The 23,848-nt window shown below is 40.7% G+C and overlaps 1 protein-coding gene across 4 annotated transcripts in view; it reads left to right on the forward strand.

The window, feature by feature from the left end:
• CPT1A (carnitine palmitoyltransferase 1A) overlaps positions 1 to 23,848 on the forward strand; it is a 73,459-nt gene that overhangs the window by 17,134 nt on the left and 32,477 nt on the right. For 3 of the 4 annotated variants that reach the window (XM_038404910.2, XM_038404909.2, XM_043517914.1), the window contains exons 2-7: positions 8,949 to 9,103; positions 11,392 to 11,531; positions 13,806 to 13,977; positions 18,265 to 18,366; positions 19,267 to 19,404; positions 21,703 to 21,780. In XM_038404910.2, the coding sequence (XP_038260838.1) occupies positions 8,963 to 9,103; positions 11,392 to 11,531; positions 13,806 to 13,977; positions 18,265 to 18,366; positions 19,267 to 19,404; positions 21,703 to 21,780 (771 nt within the window). In that variant the 5' untranslated portion in view covers positions 8,949 to 8,962. The remainder of the gene's footprint in view (positions 1 to 8,948; positions 9,104 to 11,391; positions 11,532 to 13,805; positions 13,978 to 18,264; positions 18,367 to 19,266; positions 19,405 to 21,702; positions 21,781 to 23,848) is intronic. The other variant, XM_043517913.1, reaches the window with a different exon arrangement.

Here is a 23,848-nt window from a genome sequence, read left to right on the forward strand (position 1 = left end):
GTTAACTGCTGGAAATGGCCCACCTTGATTGTCACCATGAAAGGTTTTCCTCCTCTTCCCTCCCCCCCAATGGTGATGGCTCATCTTAAGTGATCACTCTCCTTACAGGGTGTATGATAAAACCCATTGTTTCATGTTCTCTGTGTGTATATAAATCTCCCCACTGTATTTTCCACCGAATGCATCCGATGAAGTGAGCTGTAGCTCACGAAAGCTTATGCTCAAATAAATTTGTTAGTCTCTAAGGTGGCACAAGTACTCCTTTTCTTTTTTTAGTACTATTGTTTCAGTAGCTACCTGCCTTAACTGCAGTACTATGGCCCTTGGTTATAACACTGAAGCGCCCAACATCATCTTTTGATCTTGTAACATAGACATAACTGAAGCACTTCTGAATCTTGCTACAGCCTTGGATTTCACTAGGTTTACTCTAAACACCTTGGACTTTACCGTGCCCTATTCTAAATGCCAAACTGTGTCTAGAGTGTGCTGTTGAGTTTTAACTAGGTCCAGCCAAATGATATGCCAGTTGACTGTCAAAGCAGAGGCAAACAAGAAATTATTTTACTTCTGGGTTTGTCTTTTCTCCTTCCAATAACTGGGTTAGTCTGACCCATAAGATAATTTAAATAACCTGTCTAACTACTTTGAAGAAAGGGATGAGGAAGAAAATGATTGGCTTGTTGTTTCTGAAGAGCCTAAAGTTTAACAATTCCCATGGTTGGAATCTGCTCAGAAAATTGAGACGCCTCTTAAAACATATGTTCTACCATGTATAGGTTCTTCTGATAACATCTGCTTGTGAAGTAACTCTTATTTCTGTGCGTGCTTATAGAGATGAAGGCTTCACTCTTATGGTTTTTCTTTTGAAATATAACTGCTTCAGAACAGGCAAAGACTCTGAGCCAATTGCACAAAGTTTCCCAAGGCCTTAGATTCCAATTTTAAACTGAAAGTTTAATGTGGCTCAGTGAAAGTGAGTATGCAGTCTACTTCTAACTAGAATTGGATTTAATTTACTTTCCAGTGATGCCCCTCTCCCCAACTCTTTAAACAATGTAACTGTAACCTGTCAGTATCACTTTCTCTCCACTCTATCTCCACTCTTGCTGTTTGCCGCGTAAGTGCTCACCTAATGGACCACAGTTGCAAGTGTATTTTTAGGTCTCTCTGATATTCTCTGGATTCGCTGCTTGAGATGATACTGCATTCTCTACTTACTGTTTCTCCAAGGAATCATTAACCTTTGATCTTGAAAAGAGAATAGTAGAAGAGCCTTTTTTCATTTTGTGTACTTAGTTTGTCATCAGGCATTTATAAGTACAGAGCACACATTTGTGTGTATATAATAATGTGTAAATATTATTAAAATACTATGAAGACCACTTCGTAAATTAAGTTGATTTGAAGCTGATAGTGGTGGAAATACTCACCAGATATTGAGATATGGCTGAACCCTGTAGCCTTAGAAATCTGCACTTCTGTTTTATTCAGTTGCTTTGCATTTACATAATTTGCATCTTCTGTGATCTTATTACTGCTATTATTAATACTTAAAATATCTGGCTTCTTCTGTTTAAATGTTTTAAAATGTATTGTGATTCAGAAAGGTTTGGCCTCTTGACTACTGGGGAAGTGACAGGCCTTTGCTACAGCAAGGGAAACCAAAGAGTTTTCTGTTTCTGTAGCAGATATGTTATAAAATGGGTGGGAAGCAAGTGGCTAAAATGAGTGCAGGGGTGGGGAGTGCCTGGATATTTCATTAAGGGCAAGGGAGCTGGGGGTTGGGGGCCGGCAGGGGAGGTGATCTTCAGCAGCCTTTGTATTCCCCCACACTACACAGTCGTTAGATCTATGAATGAAGAGGGGGCTCTTTCTGTCAATAACATTCCCCCAAAAATCTCTGCTACAGAAGAGCCTGATGCTGAATGCACCCTTTGTATGTATCATGTTTAGTTAGACTAAATCTTTTCACAATGAACATGATGCTGTTTCATATTCATATATAGTGATTATTCTGCTGTGTTCTAGGAGCTTGTTCACTAGAACATGCAATAGCATTTTTCAGATGTCCACTTCCTAACTCCAAGTGCCTTTTTTATACACTTGATTAAATGAATGGGTCCTGTAACTGCCTTGTTTGTGGGTTTGATAATTTGTTTTTCAGATCTGAGATCCTGATTATTTTTTTTAAACATGACATTTTACTTTGTGTTTGACATAAAAGGTGATACAGAGAGACAAAGTGGGTGAGGTAATACATTTTATTGGACCAGCTTCTGTTGGTGAGAGAGAGAGAGAGAGAGAGAAACTTTCAAGCCAAAAAGAGCTCTCTTTCAGGGCCTGGAAGCTTATCTCTCTCACCAACGGAAGATGGTCGAATAAAAGATCTCACCCACCTTGTATCTTGGGACCCAGATGGCTACAACTACACTGCGTACGTCAAAGGTGAAAGGCTGTTTAACAGTTGTTCCCTGAAATCATAGGGGAATATGGGTCAGGGGCATGTCTGGTTAAAAGTTGACCTTTAGTCGAGGCAGTAAAAATGTCCTAAAGAGTCACAAAGATAGCATGGTGGGCAGCATTAATAGGTAGATTTAGCTGGGGAGGTCAGCGATATTATTTGTTTGGGAAAATCATCTGGGCTGATATTCACTGTTTTGTTATAATAGAGAAAAAGCATGCTGAACTGTGATTGCATGTGGGGTTTTTTTTTGGTTTTTTTTGTTGTTGTTTTTTTAAACTACCTTGTTTTGAACTGGTGGTCTAACTTGACTGATGTTACAGCTGGTTTCAGTAAGATAAAAAGCAGGAGTGTGTGTGGAACAGGCAAATCTTTCCCTCCTGGAAGGACACTAAGATTTCTTTACACTTGTATGGATGAGAATGTATTTTTAAAGAACACTTACGGAAATGAAGTTCTGTTTCAAAATGACATTTTTAGAAAATCATAATCAACTTTTTAATATTCTAAGATTTTGCTGAGTCCTAAGAAAGTCACAAACAGCTTTGTGATTCACTGTTTGGGGTGAGGCTTATTATCATGTACTGTACGGAAACATCTTGCTGACTACTAGTTTGCCTGCAGCTAAAATGAATGATTGTTTTCCTCTTGGTTCAAATGAGTGGTGTGGCGTCTGTGTTACTAAACATTGGCAAATTGAGTTGATGAATAAAACGCATGCTCAGTTGAGCTGTGCCCTTCTACCTACTTTACTGACAAACATGTGACTGCCTCAGAAATGTGGAAGAGGGGAATGCAGATAGCAGATTAGGGAAATTCTTTTCTGCTTCTCCGAAGCCAATTTAATAAAGGAAAGGGCTTCAAGGAAGCTTCTTCTTTTTTTTTTTTTTTTTTTTTTTTCTTGCTACACAACCAGTATTTATTCTGAAAGTGCGTTTAAAAAAAATAGTAGTAGTTTTGTTTGGGAAGTTGCAGTTCCTCTCTTTGTGAAGGACTGCTGAATGGGGATTTCCCTATTCCCCCCCTGCCCTCTCCCCCCAAATTTCTCCAATACCTCCCCAGTGGTCAACTAGTTACATGCAGTGTTCCCAATTTAGTCATTGGTTGGAAATTTGAATGGAAATCGAAACATTAATACACACTTTAAAAGCATTTACAGTGTACGATAAAATACTTAAACCTATTATGCTTTTTAAAAAATTATGAACAAAGACTAGCTTCCTCACTCAGCTATTGTTTTTCCTGACAATGTCAGTGCATTTATTTCTGTGATATTGCCCAACCTAATAATTTCAACTTATGATTTGTAAGCAAGGTCTGAATGAGCTCTCCCTGACCGCTAATGATGAGTGGGGTCAGGGGCTTGCCCCACTCTGGTGGCTCCCGGAAGCAGTGGCATGTCCCTCCTCCGGCTCCCATGCGTAGGGGCAGCCTGGGGGCTCTGCCCCCGCCCCAAGTGCTGCCCCCGCAGCTCCCATTGGCTGGGAACTGCAATCAATGGGAGCTGCAGGGGCGGTGCCTGCAGACAGGGCAGCATGCAGAGGGACCTGGCCATGCCTCTGCGCAGGAGCCGGAGGAGGGGACACGCTGCTGCTTCTGGAAGCTGCTTGAGGTAAGCACCACCCGGAGCCTGCACCTTTGACCCCCTCCCATGCCCCGACCCCTTGCCCCAGCCCTGTTCCCTCTCCCACCCTCTCAACCTGTCAGTCCCAGCCCAGAGCACCCTCCCGCACCCCAACCCCTAATTTTGTGAGCAATTATCATGGGCCACCATGCAATTTCCATCCTCAGGCCAAAAAGTTTGCCCATCCCTGGTCTAAGTGCTTAGACCTGCTGTAGGATAGCATTTCTGTGGAAGACCTTGCCCAGTCTGCACTAGCAGTGAGGTTCCCCCACTGAGAGCTGAAATCACTGAAAGCTGGGTGGAACCTCAAGAGACCGACTCATAGAGGTCACAGTGGCAGGTGGCAGCAGAAGAGGATGGCACAGGAGCGGTGGCACGATGGACAACAACAGCTGGAGTGAGTGGCAAGCAGCTGAAGGAATGAGCAAGGTGCCTTCTCTCTCTTGCCCGCCTCTGGTGCGAGATGAACTGATGCGAAAGCATCTCTGAACTCTGGATCTGCAAGGACAACAACTATGAGTGAGGTGCAGTGGAGGGAGTAGGGAGGGGTACGTTAAAGGAACATTTGTTTGTTGGACTATGTTTTAGTGACTTTGCTCCAGAATGCTAGATTTGTGACTAGGGAAACTTATATAAATATATATTTTCTAGTAGGCCAAGATTTTTAAAATGCATTATTTGTCAAGGTCATTATCTCACATTGTTGCCATCTCGAGAGGCCATTATCTTGGGGAGTTTCTTTACAACATTTTTATTATATTATAATTACTTTTTACATAAGAACGACCATATTGGGTCAGACCATTGGCCCAGTATCCTGTCTTTTGACATTGGCCAATGCTAAGTGCTTCAAAGGGAATTAAAAGAATAGAGCAATTATCAAGTGATCCATCCCCTGTGTTCCGCTCCAGCTTCTGGAGAACAGAGGCTAGGGACACTCAGAGCATGGTGTTGCATCCCTACCCATCCTGCTAATAGCCTTTGATGGACCTATCCTCCATGAACGTATCTAGTTCTTTTTTTGAACCCTGTTATAGTTTTGGCCTCACAACATCCCCTGGCAAAAAGTTTCATGGGTTGACTGTGTGCTGTATGAAGAAATACTTCTTTTTGTTTGTTTTAAACCTGCTGCCTATTAATTTCATTGGGTGACCCCTAGTTCTTGAGTTATGTGAAGTAGCAAATAACATTTCCTTACTCACTTTCTCATCAGTCAAGATTTTATAGACCTCTATCATATCCCCTCTTGGTTGTCTCTTTTCCAAGCTGAAAAGTCCCAATCTTATTAATTTCTCCTCATGTGGAAGCTGTTCCATATCCCTAGTCATTTTAGTTGCCTTTATCTGTGCCTTTTCCAACTCTAATACATCTATTTTGAAATGGAGCGACCAGAACTGCACGCAGTATTCAAGATGTTGGCATACTATGGATTTATATAGTAAAAGTGGAGGAGCTTAGTTTGCCAGACTGATCAGCAAACCAATGCTGACAACCTATGTGAAAAGGCTGCAAAATACCAAGCCTCTGGACTTCATAGACATGCAGAAAACCTTATAAACCAGTCACTGTCAAAGCCAGTTTAGAAGTACTTAATGAGACTGTTGAGAATGCTGGAGAGACAACACAGTTTATGCAAACAAACATGGCTGTCTCATCATACTTTCTATTTAAGCGAGAGATACCACACGCTACAAACTGGGGACCAATGTTAAGTGCATCATCACTTGTTAATTCTGAAGTTGGACATTGATTCTGACCAACAGCAGCAAATGCTCGCTATCTTTGTTCAAGAAACGTAACTGGCTGATTAGCATGTGGTGCAACAGTGAAAGACTCAGCAATTGAAAAAGTGAAGAACTCTCTCACCGCATTCAGAAAATGTGCATACATGGCCGATGAATGCACTGATGCAAATGGGCATTAAGTATTAAGTCACTGAATACATTATCTTGATGTCAGTGGTAGGCCAGTAGATGCATTTCTAGATGTTCAGGTTATAGAAGGCATATCGGCCGTATCTGCGACAACCCACATCTTAGAAGAGTAAAATGCTTGTAAATTGAACCCCAAACAGATTGCTGCTTGTGCACTTGATGGAGCTGCAAACCTCTCTGGAAGACATAGTGGAGTACAAACTTTGCTCAGAGAAAAGTGTAATCCTAATCTCTCCTATATACACAGTAGAGGCCATCTATTCCAACTAGCACTAGTCAAGATGCAGAATCTTCAAAAGACATTAAAAAAAGCCAGACATTTAATGTGTTATACTTTTTTTTTTTTTTCAGCAAGAGTCCAAAAGGACTGAACGTCTTGGAAAAAATAGAAGATACCCTAGGACTGAAGTTCAAATGAGTCCAACCTGAGAGAACCTGCTGGCTTTCTCATGAGCAATCTTTGGCTGTTGTCTTAAAATTACTGCAACCATTATTATTGACTTTGGAAAGCATCTACCAAGATGGGATGTATCGAAGTAGTGAGGCTGGTTAACTACTTTTGTTACTAAGTTCAGAGAAGACTATTGCCATTCTCTCTCATAAGTCTACTGTTGAAAGCACTTGAGTTATTAAATAGGGCCATCCAGACATCTGATGCAACAGTAGTAGATCTTTGTCCAGCAACAGAAGCTACACTTATATAAATCGGAGAGAGAGTCATTGAAAACATACTGTAAGAAGCAAAGACTACAGTTCAGAAGTTGACTAATTTAAGGCATTTATATTGACTACTTCAGTAAAGAGGACAAGAAGTGTTTGTTAAGCTAGCTGAAGAAGTACACAGACTTGATTCTTACAAATCTACAACAGCAACTTCTGGATTCTACTAAATCTCTATCTAGCTTTTACAGATGCCTGTCTTATAAAACACCAACAGTTAAGTGGAGTGAGGCACTACCACCAATGGGGCTGCTATGTGATCAGGACGGAATAGAGAATTTGAACACAGAGTGGAATGTCATGCAACGAATGAAGATTTGATTTCAACTTCTTCTTTATCATCACTAGTGGTTCGACCCAATCTTTGTGCTACGTTTCCTGTGATGAAAGAAGTAGGAATTCATCTCTTGCTATTCCCGGTCACAACAACTATAGTTGAGCATTCTTTTTCCTCATTGAATAGAATTTTGTGTTCTGAAAAGAGAGACCTTCTGCCTAATCATGAGCATATAATGAAGGACCGAAATACCAGACACATGAGAAGCCACCAAAGATGAATGCAGTGCATTCGAGAAGTTCAAATTACAACAAGAAACCAAGAAGGATGTAGATGTAGTGCTTCATAGTAGGATTGAGTAGCTAACTTTAATTTGTGTGATTTTGAAATGAGTTAAATCTAATAAAATGGCTGTGAAATATTTTTCAGTTTTTATTATCGTGCCATACAGCCCACTTTTACCCTATGGTCACACTCCATGTCAGCTATCACCCTTCCCCACCCCCTGTTTATTTGAACGTCCCCGCTCCCCTTTTTCAATTCCTGGGGAAAACGCTGTTGGTGAAGGAAAACTATTGCCATGAGATTTTCCATGTCTCTAGGGATGTAGTAATCCAAGCAACAGACGCTCCTTGTTTTCAGGACTCATACTGATGAGGTGATTCTCATTGCATCACTTTTTTTCTTAAATCTGAACTTTTGGAGGGGCTAGGTTATTTTTTCCATGGGAGCTAATGTGTCTGTATATTTGAGTCATTCAGATTAAAAATGTTTTACCTAATCCCTTTATATTAAAACTAAAATCTTTTAAAATGAATATATCTTTCACTGTTGATGCTGTTTGATTTACTGGTTGTAAATCTCTTAGCTTAGATAATGGAAAAAGCATAGTTGATTTCACTTTGAGATTCTCATGCACTAGCCTAGTGGTCCTCAACCTGTTCAACCATAAATCAGCCCATACTTTCTACTCTTTAGTCTAACGATTTCTACCTTCTATCTTGTAATGCTCAAGGAGTCTTCTTTAGAATAAGAAATAAGGGTTGCTCAGATAGGTTTAACTGCATTGCACCCATTAATGTGCTGATGAATTCACATGGCTAACTCCTGCTGAAAATATGACCCTGAATGTTAAAATATTCTAGTTTCTGGAGTTCTCAATAATGAGTTTAGTAGGATATAGGAAAAAAAATGGGGGAGAGGGTCTTTAGTTTAAGTCTTTAGTTTACTTACTGCTTGTTCAATACTGTTTTCTGAATATAATATGATTAAGCCATTATGCTGTTTCAGCTGTATTCTAAGGGCATGTCTACACTGCAATTAGACACCTGCAGTTGGCCCGAGCCAGCTGACTCGGGGTCCTGGGAATCAGGCTAATGGACTCTTAAACTGCAGTGTAGATGTTCAGGCTTGGGCTGCAGCCCAAGCTCTGGGACTCTCCCATCTCTCAGGGTCCTAGCACCTGGCACCAAACATGTACACCGCAATTAAACAGCCCCTTAGCACAAGTCCCGTGACCCTGAGTCAGCTGGCACGGGCCAGCCACCTGTTTTTAATTGCAGTGTAAACATACGCTACCTCCATTCTGCAAATATACACATCATTTGGTTCATTTTACCAGTGGAAAAACCTAATATAATTGGGAGAAGATAAGACTCCTATTTATAGGCTCATAAATTAAGGCCAGAAGGGGAACATTAGATCATCTACTGAGATTTCCTCTATTGCACAGGCCATCTGTCTGAAATAGGCCATATGGAATTGGGTGGTACTGCACATAATTGCAGCCCACTTCATGATATCTCCAAAAAATATTAGGAAATTGAGCAAGCCAGGGAAGTTTCACTGGAAATGGAATAGCTTCTGGACCAATAGTTCCTCTGCGATAGTAAAATCAGATTTGTTTTAACTTTTTTTTTCTTTTGGCAGAACACTTTCTGAAAATGGCAGAAGCCCATCAAGCAGTAGCATTTCAATTTACAGTAACTCCAGATGGGATCGACCTGCGAATGAGCCATGAGGCTCTCAGACAGATCTATCTTTCTGGTCTCCATTCCTGGAAAAAGAAGTTCATCAGATTCAAGGTATTGAGTTCCTGTAGATTTGAATGCATAATCCAAATCTATTTGGTATTTTTAAAACTTGCTTGGATTTTGCATGAGTAGAACTAAATATTGATGTAGCTATGGAAAATGATCATCATTCATCCTGATTTAATCAGTCTTTTTATTCTAATAAGCTGACTTTGTTCTCAGTTGTAAGTGCAAACATTGAGTTATGCTGAAGAATTTAGCACTGAGTGATATTTTGTGGAAACAGTAAAATAGCTATGTGAAGGCTAACATTGAGGCATTTTTATTGCCCTTTTATATATGAGGCCCAGGTGCTGTTCTAAATTTTACTCCTGAGGGAATTCTGTGCCAAAAATTTAAAATTCTGTATATTGTCTATATAACCCTACATAATCATACGAGTTTCAATTATTTTGGTAATTTATTTCAAATACCTGTCAGCAAGTATGTCTGTAACAATACAGACAACAAAAGAGATTCCCTAAGGGGTAGAGTTAATGAAACCCTACGACAACCCAGTTCCTGTTTCTCTATTATGCTTTTGTTGGGCACCTCAGTCTGGGTGTGTCATGTGTGCCAACTGGGCACATCTTGGGGGTTAACTCTGCCCCTCCGATTCAGACACCCACACCCTCTACTTCCCAGAGCCCAGCTGCATGGCGTACCTCAGCCCAGACACCCGTACCCTCCAGAGCAGAGCTCCATGATTCCCCCCCTCCGCAGCCCAGGCACCCACCCCCATGAACCGCCCAGGGATCCAGAGAGAGAAACAGCCTGATGTTGAGTCCCGGAGTACAGAGTTTGTACAGAGTTTCCTGCACGCTGCCTTCTTCCTTCAGGATGTGCTGGAAACCCTCCAGCACTGCCTTTCCTTCCCCCTGGCAGTGTCCTGTATTTGTGAGTTGGAGAGCTGGGCTCTGCTGGATCCAGCAGTCCCTAATGGTGGCCAGCAGCTCTGCAGCACCATTCTGCAGTGGGAAATGAAATTCTGCACAGAACATTAATTCTGCCTTGCACAGTGGTGCAGAATTCCCCCAGGAGTAAAATTAAATAAATCTGATGGTAGGGTTCTTCCTTCGCTCTTCAGTTAACAATAGTCCAAATCCCAAAACCCAGAAGTAGCATAACATGGGTTGTCACATTTGGTGATCATATTGTTAATGAGAAGACCAGGAGTGAACTAACATAGTGTTTAAATTAGAGTAGATAATCATTTCAGATTGAGAAAAGTTTGTCACTCTTGGTTAAACAAAATTTTGGCTCTTCTAGGCTCCAGTCTTCCAAACATGTATGCTTCTCATTACTTACAGAGAAGTCTCACTGAATTATTCCCCTGTCTAAATTATTCACATGCATAAGAATTTACAGTAAAACCCTGATTGTGCATACTTTCTGTCAAAAGTAAGTTTCCAAGTCGTCAAAACAAATATTCATTGAAACATGGTGACTTTTTGAAGATTCTGATGTTACATAAATATGTTCTAGTAAATTAAACTAAGAAATAGATAGTGGCTCTCCATGCATGGAATGCTTAAGTCAAATCTGGGTTTTATATTAAATTCTAAGTATTGGGGTCTAGATTGTTGTGAATTCAGTGAGCTTTTTTCCGAATGTCTGTTTTTACATTATGCTTATTTATCCATTATTACTATTAGTGTTGACAGACTGTAGTCTGACATAACTGTATGTGAAATACTGAAATTACTTTTTAGAATAGTTTTATTATAAATATAAAAGTATACTTGGGATTCTTATACAACTGTGTGAAAAGAATTGTTTTAATTAAATAGAAAACTTGGCTGTGTTTTTTAGAATCCAAATTGATAAAATGTTGCTGCCACACTGAACATTTGTTTTAGAGAGGCCTGTTTCAGATGCAGTGGATGTTCCATTAAAGAGTTACTTGTGCTAAAGAGGTCCATTCATTTCAGCCTCTCTTTAGCAGTCTTCCCCAGTGCAAAGCGCAGCCCCTGCTGGCACCGCTTCATGCTTGCACAAGGCTTGCAGTTTGAGTGGGCAAATATATATATTTGATATATAACTGAGAATCTCTAAGCTCATTTCATGCATCATCTTGATATAACAGCTTCTGAATCGCAATTTCTTCTTCCTCCCAATCTAGTCATCTCATCTGTGTCCGTCTTCTTGTTCTGAGTTAGACGTGTATTTGAAAGAAAAAGATTGGATACTAATGATAGTGTCCTCTTAAAAGCTGTTTGTATAATTAAGAATTTTTTTTTGTATTGTGAAATAAATGACTTTCGTATGGGAAGGCTAAGTAAGGGATTCTGTTTTTCCAGAATGGAATTATCACAGGCGTGTATCCTGCTAGCCCATCCAGTTGGTTTATTGTAGTAGTGGGCGTGATGTCAACAATGTATGCCAGAATTGATCCTTCTTTAGGAATAATAGCTAAAATCAACCGGACCCTGGATACAACGTAAGTAGACTAGTACCTGTTTCCTCTGAGTGAATCAGGTTTTTTTTTATGCAAACCAGCATTTCTCTTGTCAAACAGATGTGTAATCTAATAGACTTTCACATACCAAGTTTTAAGTTGAAGAACTAAATCATCATAATGTGCAAGTCACCATGTTGGTATTACCACTCATTTTATTAGCATGAGTGTTATCTGAGAAGTATAACTGATAGCATTTCATCCGACGAGAACAGACAGCATAGGTGTTGTGGATAGGACTGAAGTACGTTAACAGAACCTGTAAAGAGGAATCTTGTACAACCCTGCCCTACAGTGTGCCTGGCTTAGGCAATGTACCTGTGAGTGCTAGGTTCATTCACAATTTTAAGAAAATAAAAAAATAAGTGAAGATTTCTCAATGGGATATTTCACCTGCAGAGTGACCTGTGTATCAGGACACTATATCCATGTCTCTTTAGGTATGAAGTACAGTTGACTCAAAATGTTGCCATGATTTTGTTTATACTGTAGAAATTGATTTAAACCTTCTTTGGCTTGTTCAGCTATGTAAGTATTAGGCTACTGGTAGCCAGAGCTATTTGGAAGCATCAGTAAATACTGTAAATACTCAGTCCTCCAAAGTCATGCAGAAGCTTGTGAGCATGAGTTTAGGCCTTTTATCCTTTATTGATTTAGAAAGCTATTGCGTGTATGTCACTAGCTGAATTGGGGATATAACTTCAGTTAGTATTTTCAGAAGACCACCAAGTGTTTCAAATGTGGTTAGGAGTATGTGTATGATAAACTGCACTTTTGACGCTATATACTTAAAGAAAAAAATTGTTATCGTGCCAAGCTTGGATGGGCGTATTATTTTATGAATTCCACATATATTTGACACACACAAGGTATAAACATTAAAGTCTTTTCTATGGTATTTTTCACCCCAATGTTCCTTGTCAGAGGAGGAATAGTAGGAATAGACCACAGCCAAGCAAAGCACTGGTAGACGTGAGGCAAGCTTTCTACAGCATCTTGTGCAGGATGGGACCCACACAATCCTGACTTGCAACATATTTCTCTTCTGGCTCTTGGCCTTTCTTAGTAGTGGCATAGTATGTGGTAGTTTTCTGATATGCACAAATGAGCAAGGATGAAACCACAAACTTTTTTGTTCTTGTGACTGAAGGAAGGAATTTGTTCTTTTATAGAGTTATAAGGCAAATCATTTAGTGCTACCTTTCTGTCAGTTACTACCATTTTAACACACTTTTCTGCATATTTTGTGTATGCAATCACTGAGGAATCTGGGTGAATTATGTTAAATCATGTTGGACCTTTCTAGTGACTTACGAGTGTAAATCCAGGGTGAATGAGAACAGAATTTATCCTCTTCTCTATTCCTACAGCAGGATGAGAGGAAATGTGTGGGAAAAGATGCTACTAATACTTTAAATAATATTTAAGCTCCCTTTTTAATAGTCATTTTTAAGGATTTATGATTTTGTTTGGAGAATTGATGCCCCAGAGAAAATTTTGATCCATACTTTTTATCTCTCTCAATTGAAAAAAGTGGACTTAGCATGTGGAAAGAGACTAGCTTGGCAATGGCCTCAAAAGGTGAAGTCAGTTTATCCACACCCTAGGTACTGCATTGACAGCTGAAGTACAAGTTGCATCACAGCACTCTCCAGTGTGTCTCACCTCTGAGCAGGAAGTATCACCTGTATGGAGTGAGAAACTTCCCTTTGCCATTCTGCCACTCTCCTCTTTGAGTTTGCCTAGATTAGTAAAAGATCTAACCACAGCAGTTTCCTTTGTGTAAATGAAGGTTAACATCTTTTACCCCAATTTCTGTTGCTCAAGGTTAACCCTATGATGAAGCCTAGGACTTACACCAGTGAGGAATTAGGCATATTGGAGCTTCTGCGCACACACCTTATTCCTCCCCATCCTAATCATCCCCTGCCTCCAGAATACTCCTTACATGTGTGCACACAACTGCTCTTATGTGGGGTGGTTGGCAAAGGAGGTGGCAGAACTATCCCAATACAGTTTGCCTGTGCCAGAGGAATTCACCACCACACAATGGAGAATGATTTTAATGGACCAAAGAACCCTCTAATTCTCCCAGAAATTTGTTGCTGAAAGGTTAGCTATAGGACCTCTATATAGAGCTTAATGTAGCTAGTCACTGGAAACAAGCAGGGCTCATGTTAGCACTTTTGTTGTTCTTATACATTGTTTTACCTCTTCTGACATTAACTGACACAAACTGACTTTTGTTTTAAATAGTGGTTATATGTCCAACCAAACGCAGAACATTGTGAGTGGGATGCTTTTTGGCACTGGGCTGTGGGTAGCCCTTATTATGACAATGCGATACTCACTGAAGATGCTGCTTTCCTATCATGGATGGATGTTTGCTGAACATGGCAAACTTTCCAAAGCAACCAAGATTTGGATGGTAAGGAAATTTTGTCTTTCTGTTTTAATTGTGGCACTAATAAGATATCTTAAATATCATTTGATCTTTTTTATGTCATTAAGCTCTTAGAAGCCAGCTCTTTAGTTATTTTTCAGTTTTCTTTGTCTCATTCATTCATTCTTAGTGTTTGGTATGCATTGGGGAATGTCCTTGTACAATGCTATTTTCTCTCCCAGTGTCTTTGGTTGCTGTCATCCACTTGGCACCTGGGTTGTTGGTGAAACTGTTCAGGTAGTTCTTGGAGAAGGAAGAGCACTTGTATAATTTGCTAATTCACCCAAAGCGGCGGATCAAATATATTGCCTACAGCCACCTCTTTTTTAATATGGAAGTACAACTCAGAGATTACAGGTCCCAGCATGCAATGCTGCATCTTCTACAGAATGATCTGAGCTAATTGCTTGGTGCAGGATGCAGCACTGAATTTTGGGAATTGTAGTCCCTGCAATGTGACATCTCTGTTATAGTTGAGAAGCACTGTAATCTACTCCATTTAAAGTAAAATAGTTACAGCGCTCTGGTTCCTGGCAACATATCTTTCGGTTGGGTAGAACTTGGATACTCTTGACCCAAAACAACTGCAACATTTGAAACACCATGGTTGTGCCTGATGAATAGAGAAAGAATTGCTAAGGAACAGCTACACAGAAGATAAAACCTGTTAAGCAGTCTAAAACAATAAAGCTCCCTTTTGCTGCTCCCCTATGATCCACCTTTTTATTGATGTTTGGTTTCATTTCATTTACTTTTCTCTCAAATTGATTTCCAGATAGTTGAACATATGGGACCATAGCCATTTTATGGTAAACGTACAGTTTTCCATAGCTAATTTGGTCAACAGTAAATATGTATTTGTTTTGAACTTTATTTTGCATTGAAATAAAACATCATCTTTTCAAAGTATTTAGCACTTTTATGTTCAAAGCATGTTGAAAACACAAAAGCACAAAATGCTTTGTGAGGTTAAATGGTTTTTTACCCGTTTTACAGATATGGAGGGAACTGAGGCAGACACACCTCATGATTCACCCAAGATAGCAAAAGAAGCCCAGTGTCAAACCCAGGATAAGATCTGAGTTCTGTCTCCCAGTGCTGATCATGACTCTATGGAAAAGAATCTATTTAAGAAGCTGTCATATGCCTCAAACGATGTGTTTAGAGAGATCTGGTTGCATGCGGGTGAATACTTTTTGGGGGGGGATTTGCTGTTAATCACACTCAATTATGTCAACAAAAATACTTACCTTGTTTTGCCCTTGGCTGAATTTAAAAAAAGTGTAAGAGTCCGATTAAAATACACGTGATGATACCCCTTATTCACCGCATCTTCCAAGTTTACTACAGTGTGGGATTAACATGTAGTGGCTGTGCTATGGAGGATGTCCAGTAGGCCTGTAGAATGATATGCTAACATAGTTCTACGGTGAATATGTATCTGTTGGTTAAATGAATTTTTTGATAGTTCCACCAGATATTGTATTGAGAGCCTTTTGATATGAATTTGTACAGTGCAGGTGCTGAATGGTAAGGCACAGTGCACTCTGTCAAAATTGCTTGGCATTCTCACTGGCGGAGTTTTCAGCATGTCCTACTAAATGGATATTTTAAGCTGTTAATCTTCCCTTATAATGCTAAGCTTGAGCAGTGTGAACTGTAATGCTAATTATCACGTCTTGCTGCCTGCATTATATTTCTGGATACTGTTGGAAAGCTGTTTCTCTTCAAGGTTTTAAAAGTCTCTCTCTCTCTCTATAAAGGAGTGAACCCAGTGTTGGCCTCTCAAGACTGACAAATCAGAACTAGTTAGTTGGAATTCACTTTTGGAACTACAAACTACTATCAGAAGTTTTTTCTGCTATCTAACGTAGCTGGTTTACTAATTTCCAGTGCTGGTGATGGTATTACTTCGCTCATAAACATTTCTGACCTTCATAGCTTTACATCTTTATTATCTCTTTGGTATTCCATGATTTTTTTTTTGGACCTGTTTCCCATTTTATTTCTTAGCTGTTCCCTTGATTAAGAGCATTCAGAGGTGTGGCTAATATGAATTTACTGATCTTTGTTCAGAAATAGTCACCTGATTGGAAAACTGGACTGTCTGTTCACACATAGTCCAAACTGCTTTGCAAGTGACTGGAAACTTGTAACACTTGTGCTTAGAGGTTTTTTTAAAGGAAATTTATTATTTTTAATTCCTGTAGCAGTACTAGGAAGTAAACTTGTAGTTAAAGTTTAATATTTATTCCATAGACAGAAAGGAGAAATTTTGTGTCTGTTGTGAAGGTAACACTCATTAGAATGAGATCATTGCTGTATCTGGATGTGAAATAAGAGAAGTTAATTGTGTAGAATAAATCACTTACATTCTTTTTGACAGATCGTTTGAGAAGTATCCAAATTGCCCTAGAATGTCTTAACTGTTAACAAGCTTACTGTAAGGAAAAAAAAAAAGCTACATAGAAGTGAATATTGTTATTGCCATCAGGTGAGCAAGTATCCTCCTTGTCATGGGAGAATTTGCACCTGGTATGGTTCAAGTATTCTGAAGCCAAATCATCTCCTTCCCCCCCACCCCCTCCACTCCTGTGAAAGGTGCAGAAAGCAACCTCCTGGTGAAAATCTCCATGACCATCCCCCCTGTGAAAACAGTGGGGCTTCCCCACAAATCTTACAGATCCCTGAGAGGACAGGGTGAACTATGTAGAGATCCTGTGACCAGGTGACTTTTCTAGCAGTCATGCCACCTGTGGAGGTCCTCAAGGGTGCAGGGTGGGGTGACACTGAAAGGCCATGTCTACACTACCCGCTGAATCAGCGGGTAGTGATCGATCTATCAGGGATCGATTTTACACTAGATGCGATAAATCGATCCCCGATCGCTCTGCTATCGACTCCGGAACTCCACCAGGGCGGGAGGCGGAAGCGGAGTTGACGGGGGAGCGGCGGCCATCGATCCTGCGCCGTGAGGATGCGAAATAAGTTATTCTAAGTCGATCTAAGATACGTCTACTTCAGGTACGCTATTCTCGTAGCTGAAGTTGCATACCTTAGATCGATCCCACCCCCTAGTGTAGACCAGGCCAAAGGGTAGTGTATCTGATCACGGAAAAAACTGATTTTTCTCTATAAGTTCTGTAGGATCAGAGAGGGAATTAATTGAATTGCCCTCCTGTGCCCACCGAGTAGTTGGCCCCACCATCGAGGATGGTGAACCACACAGAGAAGGCTCCACTGGGTTCTTGATAAGGGTGCAGGGATAACAGAGCTAAGACTGAGTTTCCCTTTAATGTTGAAGTGGCGTGATCCATATCAAGTGAGACCCCTCCATGTGTGAATATAAGAGGTGGCATGATCTGGCCTTTTGTTTTATAGTAGTGTAGGTCCCGTGTATGTGATCAGTGCTCAGGATTTGCAATAGGTGGAAGGGTTCTGAAGAAGAAGGTGGGAAAGAAATGCTCAGTCTTAATGATGAGATGCAAAGTGTTGCCTTCTTCCTGTAATTGGTGACTTTCTCGAGGCACTTGAAAGCCCTACATACACTAAGACTTGGCTATTAACACTGGCATCCTCATCCTTGTTTTCATTGCATGCTTAGAAACTGTGCTATGGACTTGCTGGACCAGTGGTTTCTGTTAGGAATGTATTTTTTGGGGGGGAAAAACACTGTCTAAGTAAGTTAGATTTTTATATCCGGTTAAAACGGTGTAGGAAAATGGTTCTCAAACATAGTTACAATATTTAATTTTTTAAAACATGGTTGTAGCTAACTAGTGTTCTTATTCTACCAGGGGCCTTAACCCAGTGATGGAATAGGTTTTGAGACACCATGTAGATACAAGTTCGATTTTCAGTGTTGCCAATCCTCTAGTCTTCAAAGATATAAACATATTCAGAAAAACACTTTACAGAGAACTTTTATGGTCTACATCATAGACATTTTCCCTGTCAAAGGTCTTTAGGTTGGGAACAGAGGCCTTTACCATTCAGCAGAGGCAATATGTCCTAGTGGCTAGAACATTAGATTGGAAAATTGAGGCATAAAGGTAAAGTGACTTTCTCAAGGTCACTCACCAGGCTGGCGGCTAGGCTGGGGACCCAGGTCTCCTGAGTTCCAAAGTACACTATGGGGATAATGATGTTTACCTCTTTATAAAGTGTATTAAGATCTACTGATGAAAAGCCAGGGTATTATTATTTTTCATCTCAAACATACTTTGCAGTCATTTTGAATGTAATAGATTGTTTGTTTGTTTTTTATTTCAGAGGCTGGTAAAGCTTTTCTCAGGTTGTAAACCAATGTTGTACAGCTTTCAGACGTCTCTGCCACGACTGCCGGTCCCAGCTGTAGAAAACACTGTAAACAGGGTGTGTTGTTGGAAGAGCTGAATTAACTTTTTCACAATTTGATTGTAGTAATGGTTTTCAGTGTCTTTTATACGATAAATGTACTGAAGTGGTTAATGCTATTAACATTCCAATCCCTCCAATTTTAATAACAGATATGTATCAATTAAAATAAAGACTATGACAGACCAAGGGTAATTCAGAGTTAAAGACTGACGCTTTTTCCTTTAATCTTTATCTTTGGGCCTAGGCTCTCAGTGGATAAATGCATGATAATACATGCCTTGTCAATAGATACAGCAGCACACAATGGAGTATGGTTTATTGGGATAGAGCCCTTGATATCCCTTGTTTTCATTATCCGTATTCTGTATTCTTGATGTTACTTAAGTATAGTGCTCCTGTCATAATAGGCTTTGTATTAGGAATTCCGTTAGGCAAGACTCCAACTAGTTTTAGGTTTATTTTGATTCTTGCAGGTAAAGAGTCTCTGCTGGCTTTTGGCAAACTAACTATATATGAAAATTAATAGGCAACAAAAATAGTGATAGCAGTTAAGTCAATCCCCCGTAACTAAAAAACATATCTAAAATGGCTCAAAATTAAGGAAATACTTAGTTCATAATATAAAACATCTCACCTACTAAAAGGAAAATCACTTTTCCAAAAATTCTGTGCTAATAGATGTGCTTTCATTTATGATTTGGTAGCAAGTAGTGAGTAGATGGGGTAGGGGTGGGAAGAGAGTACCATATTTGAAGGGGGGGAAATAGATATAGTAATAGAAAATGAGCTCATATCTTTCAAGGTGCATGCTCTCAATTATTTTTTACTAACACCTGTTACAGCTGACAATAAATGACAATAAGCTCTGGTGAAAGCTGTGGAACTGACATGAATTCTTTTTTGTATTTATTCTAGTATCTGGATTCAGTTCAGCCACTTATGAATGATGAACAGTTCAAAAGAATGGAGGGTCTTGCCAAAAATTTTGCATTTAATCTTGGACCAAAACTACAGTGGTATTTGAAACTGAAATCCTGGTGGGCCACAAACTATGTAAGCAGATGACCCAACGGCTCTTATGAAATCACATAGTTTAACTCTCTCTCCCCTATTGCATTTTTTCCTGATTTTAATACATGCTTTTTCAATTTTCAATCTTCTGTAATTTTAAAGGAAGTCCAAAACCAAAATTACTAAAAATGCCTTGCACTTACATCTTTAATGTCTTTCATGTCCATTAATTCTTACAGTACTTCTGTATAATAGGTGAGTATATGTACAGATGAACACCAGAGTTACGAACTGACCAGTCCTCCACACACCTCATTTGGAACTGGAAGTATGCAATCAGGCAGCAGCAGAGACCCCCCTCCCCCTCCGAAAAAAAGTGCAAATGCAATATAGTACTGTGTTTAAATGTAAAGTACTTTAAAAAAAAAAAAAAAAGGGAAAGCAGCATTTCTCTTCTGCATAGTAAAGTTTCAAAGTTGTATTAAGTCAATGTTCAGTTGTAAACTTCAAAATAACCATAACATTTTGTTCAGAGTTAAAAGCATTTCAGTTAACAAACAACCTCTGTTCCCGAGATGTTCATAACTCTGAGATTCTACTGTATTGATATCCCCATTTTCTAAGTGAAGAAATTGAGACAATGGTTAAATAACTTGCTCAGTGTCCCACAGTGAGTAAGTTATTTAACCAAGTGGCAGAGCCACAAGTAGAACTTAAGAATTCCTGTCTTGTTACTCTAGACTAGGCTTCCTGTCTGTCATTGAACAGGACTCAAAACCTACTCACTGCTATATTTGCTTATTAAATTAACTTGTAACTTCTCCATCTGGCCAGTCTGGGATCCAGGGAGTGGAAAGATAAGGATAAATAAATAGGATAATTTATATATATATATAAATAGGATAATATATAAATATATATAAATAGGATAAGATAAGGATAAATCCTTTTCAATAAGGATAAGTGCAGGGTCCTGCACTTAGGATGGAAGAATCCAATGCACCGCTACAGACTAGGGACCGAATGGCTCGGCAGCAGTTCTGCGGAAAAGGACCTAGGGGTGACAGTGGACGAGAAGCTGGATATGAGTCAGCAGTGTGCCCTTGTTGCCAAGAAGGCCAATGGCATTTTGGGATGTATAAGTAGGGGCATAGCGAGCAGATCGAGGGACGTGATCGTTCCCCTCTATTCGACACTGGTGAGGCCTCATCTGGAGTACTGTGTCCAGTTTTGGGCCCCACACTACAGGAAGGATGTGGATAAATTGGAAAGAGTACAACGAAGGGCAACGAAAATGATTAGGGGTCTAGAGCACATGACTTATGAGGAGAGGCTGAGGGAGCTGGGATTGTTTAGTCTGCAGAAGAGAAGAATGAGGGGGGATTTGATAGCTGCTTTCAACTACCTGAAAGGGGGTTTCAAAGAGGATGGCTCTAGACTGTTCTCAATGGTAGCAGATGACAGAACGAGGAGTAATGGTCTCAAGTTGCAATGGGGGAGGTTTAGATTGGATATTAGGAAAAACTTTTTCACTAAGAGGGTGGTGAAACACTGGAATGCGTTACCTAGGGAGGTGGTAGAATCTCCTTCCTTAGAGGTTTTTAAGGTCAGGCTTGACAAAGCCCTGGCTAGGATGATTTAACTGGGACTTGGTCCTGCTTTGAGCAGGGGGTTGGACTAGATGACCTTCTGGGGTCCCTTCCAACCCTGATATTCTATGATTCTATGAAAGGCAGTGTGGTTTAGAGCCACCTTTTCCTCCTGCTGTCCTCAGCTGCACTGAGTATGAACTTAATGCAGATGTGAATCTGTCCATTTATGTGTACATGTTAGAGAGGGGAAAAAAAGCTGTAGCCACCAGGATGGGTGGGTGTGGGGTGTGTGTACAAGTGGGGTAGGGCAAGAAAGTGGGCACAAAAACGCACCTTACTGGCCTGTTACCTAAATCTTAGCTATACATGGTAGCTTGAACAAGTTTATACAGTCCCTAGAGCAACCCTACCATAGGATGAATAATATTTCAGAAGCTTTATTATGATGCGTATTATGAGGACACTTTAGAAATGCTGTCTGAAGAGGAGATGGGAGATTGCTTCAAAAATTGCTTACCCGAGAGAAGGCTGAATTTCTGACCTTAGTTTCCTGGGTCCTTGTGGCTCTCTTTCCCCCAAACAGTGACACTTCAGCATTCAGAATTAATTTAAAAAAAAAATTTCCTTCTGCAAGGTGTGTAATATTACCCAATGTTATGGAGCCCCTACAGTAGAGGACCAGAAGCCATTGAGAGCAGAGGTACAGGCTAATGAGTTTATGCTAAATTTTGTTCTCTTCATTCTGTAGGTTAGCGACTGGTGGGAAGAATATATCTACCTTAGAGGACGTGGGCCAATTATGGTTAATAGTAATTACTATGCAATGGTAAGTAAATCTTCTAAACCTTTCTATAGAAACACTCCTCTTTAGGATTCCTGTTATCTTTTGTTTAATACTTTGTTTCTGAACTCCATTACTGTTCTGATATAATCTGTGCTTTCTTCCTGTTGGCATAGCCTTCACATAATATCTTACAAAAGCACTGATGTCTTTTAATGTGGAAATTTTCATAATAAATTCAGTTCCTCTGCCTTTAGCCCTGCTTTATTAGATAGGACTCTACTTCAGATTTAAAAGTTCAAAGAGTATTTTAATTACTTCCTGTAGAGTCTACTAATTATTTACTGTGACAAGCATTGCCTCTTGGCTCATAAATGACTGATTCTAATGAGCGTTCCCTGTTGCCCACCCACTAGGATTTCTGTGAGGGGGAATCCAAGCCTCTGTGCTCTGGATCCCTGGGGGTGTGTTAAGCTTCGACACTTCTGATAGCCCGGGAAGCCGTTCTTCTGTCACTGTAGTAAATCCTCCTCTCTAAGAGGAAGTAGCTAGGTTAGCTGAAGCATTCTTCCATTGACCTAGCACTGTCTACACCAGGGGTGGGCAAACTTTTTGGCCTGAGGGCCACATCTGGGTGGGGAAATTTGCATGCAGGGCCATGAATGTAGGGCTGGGACAGGGAGTTGTGGTGTAGGAGGGAGTGCAGTGTGCAGGAAGGGGTTCAGGGCAGGGGGTTGGGGTGCAGGAGGGGTATGGGGTGTACGAGGGGGCTCAGGGCAGGGGGTTGGAGTGCAGGAGGGGTTCAGAGTGCGGGCTCTGGCCAGGCACCACTTACTTGAGTGGCTCCGGGGTGGCAGCAGCACGCAGTGGGGCTCAGGCAGGCTCCCTGCATGCCCTGGCCCCATGCCTCGCTGCTCCTGGAAGCGGCCGGCACCACGGCCCCTGGGGAAGGGCAGGCAGAGGGCTCCGCACACTGCCCTCGCCTGCAGGCACCACCCCCCACAGCTCCTGTTGGCTGCCATTCCCGGCCAGTGGGAGCTGCGGGGGGCTGCGCCTGCAGGTGAGGGCAGCACGCGGAGCCCTCTGACCCCTGTTCCTCCCCCTCCCCCCAGGGCTGCAGGGACTTGGCGCTGGCTGCTTCCAGGAGTGGTGCGGGGGCCGTGTCACCACAGGGGTGGTAATCCTGTGGGCTGTAGTTTGCCCACCCCTAGTCTACACTGAGGCTTAGTTCAGCTTAACTGTGTCTCTTAATGGTGTCAGATTTTAGGTGTAGATCAAGCCACAGGCACTGATGACAGCAGTTTTTCATAATACAACTTCACAGTGTCAGTCGGAATGTGTAAGTTGTACAGACATAGCCCCAATTCATCACAGCTCCATATACTATTTAATCCACAAGCATGTTGTTATACTAGATGCTGCTTTAAATTCTTGAATATGTACCTGCTGGAAATAAAAATATATGAACTTCTGTTATCAGAAAACAAGCACTAGCTGCCACCAGGCTTCACGGTCTCCCTGATTTGATATGAATTAAGGTTTTTAGTACTGCTCTTCTGTTGCAAGTGTGATGCCTGGTCTACACCTAAATGGAGGCTGGCCTAGCTATGTTGCTCAGGAATGTGAAAAATTCACACCCCTCAGATGCAGTTAAATTGACCTAAGCCCTAGTATAGACACTGCTTAGTCAATGGAAGAATTCTTCCATCAGCCTAGCTTCCACCTCTGGAGGGGGTGGATTTACTACAGCCATGGAAAAACCCCGTTCTGTTGCTGCAGCAAGTATCTACACTACAGTGCTGACAGTGGCATAGCTACAGCTATGCCGCAGTAGTGCTTGTACTGTAGACCTAGCCCTAGTAAGCTGTTTGATACACTAGATTTCAGTCAACAAGTATTCAATCTGATGCTGTTTAAGGAGCAGATACTGCTATTATTTTGTGACTTTTTAAGAAAACATATTTAAAGTAGAAAAGGAGTACTTGTGGCACCTTAGAGACTAACAAATTTATTTGAGCATATTTAAAGTAGGAAGTTGTTAAGTGCACTCTGGCTAGTGACTTGGCCAGTTTCCCTACATGAAAGCCTTTTCTGTAATGACACTGGAATTAAT

The sequence above is a fragment of the Dermochelys coriacea genome, chromosome 6 (genome assembly GCF_009764565.3).
Source record: "Dermochelys coriacea isolate rDerCor1 chromosome 6, rDerCor1.pri.v4, whole genome shotgun sequence".
NCBI classification, from domain to species: Eukaryota; Metazoa; Chordata; order Testudines; family Dermochelyidae; genus Dermochelys; species Dermochelys coriacea.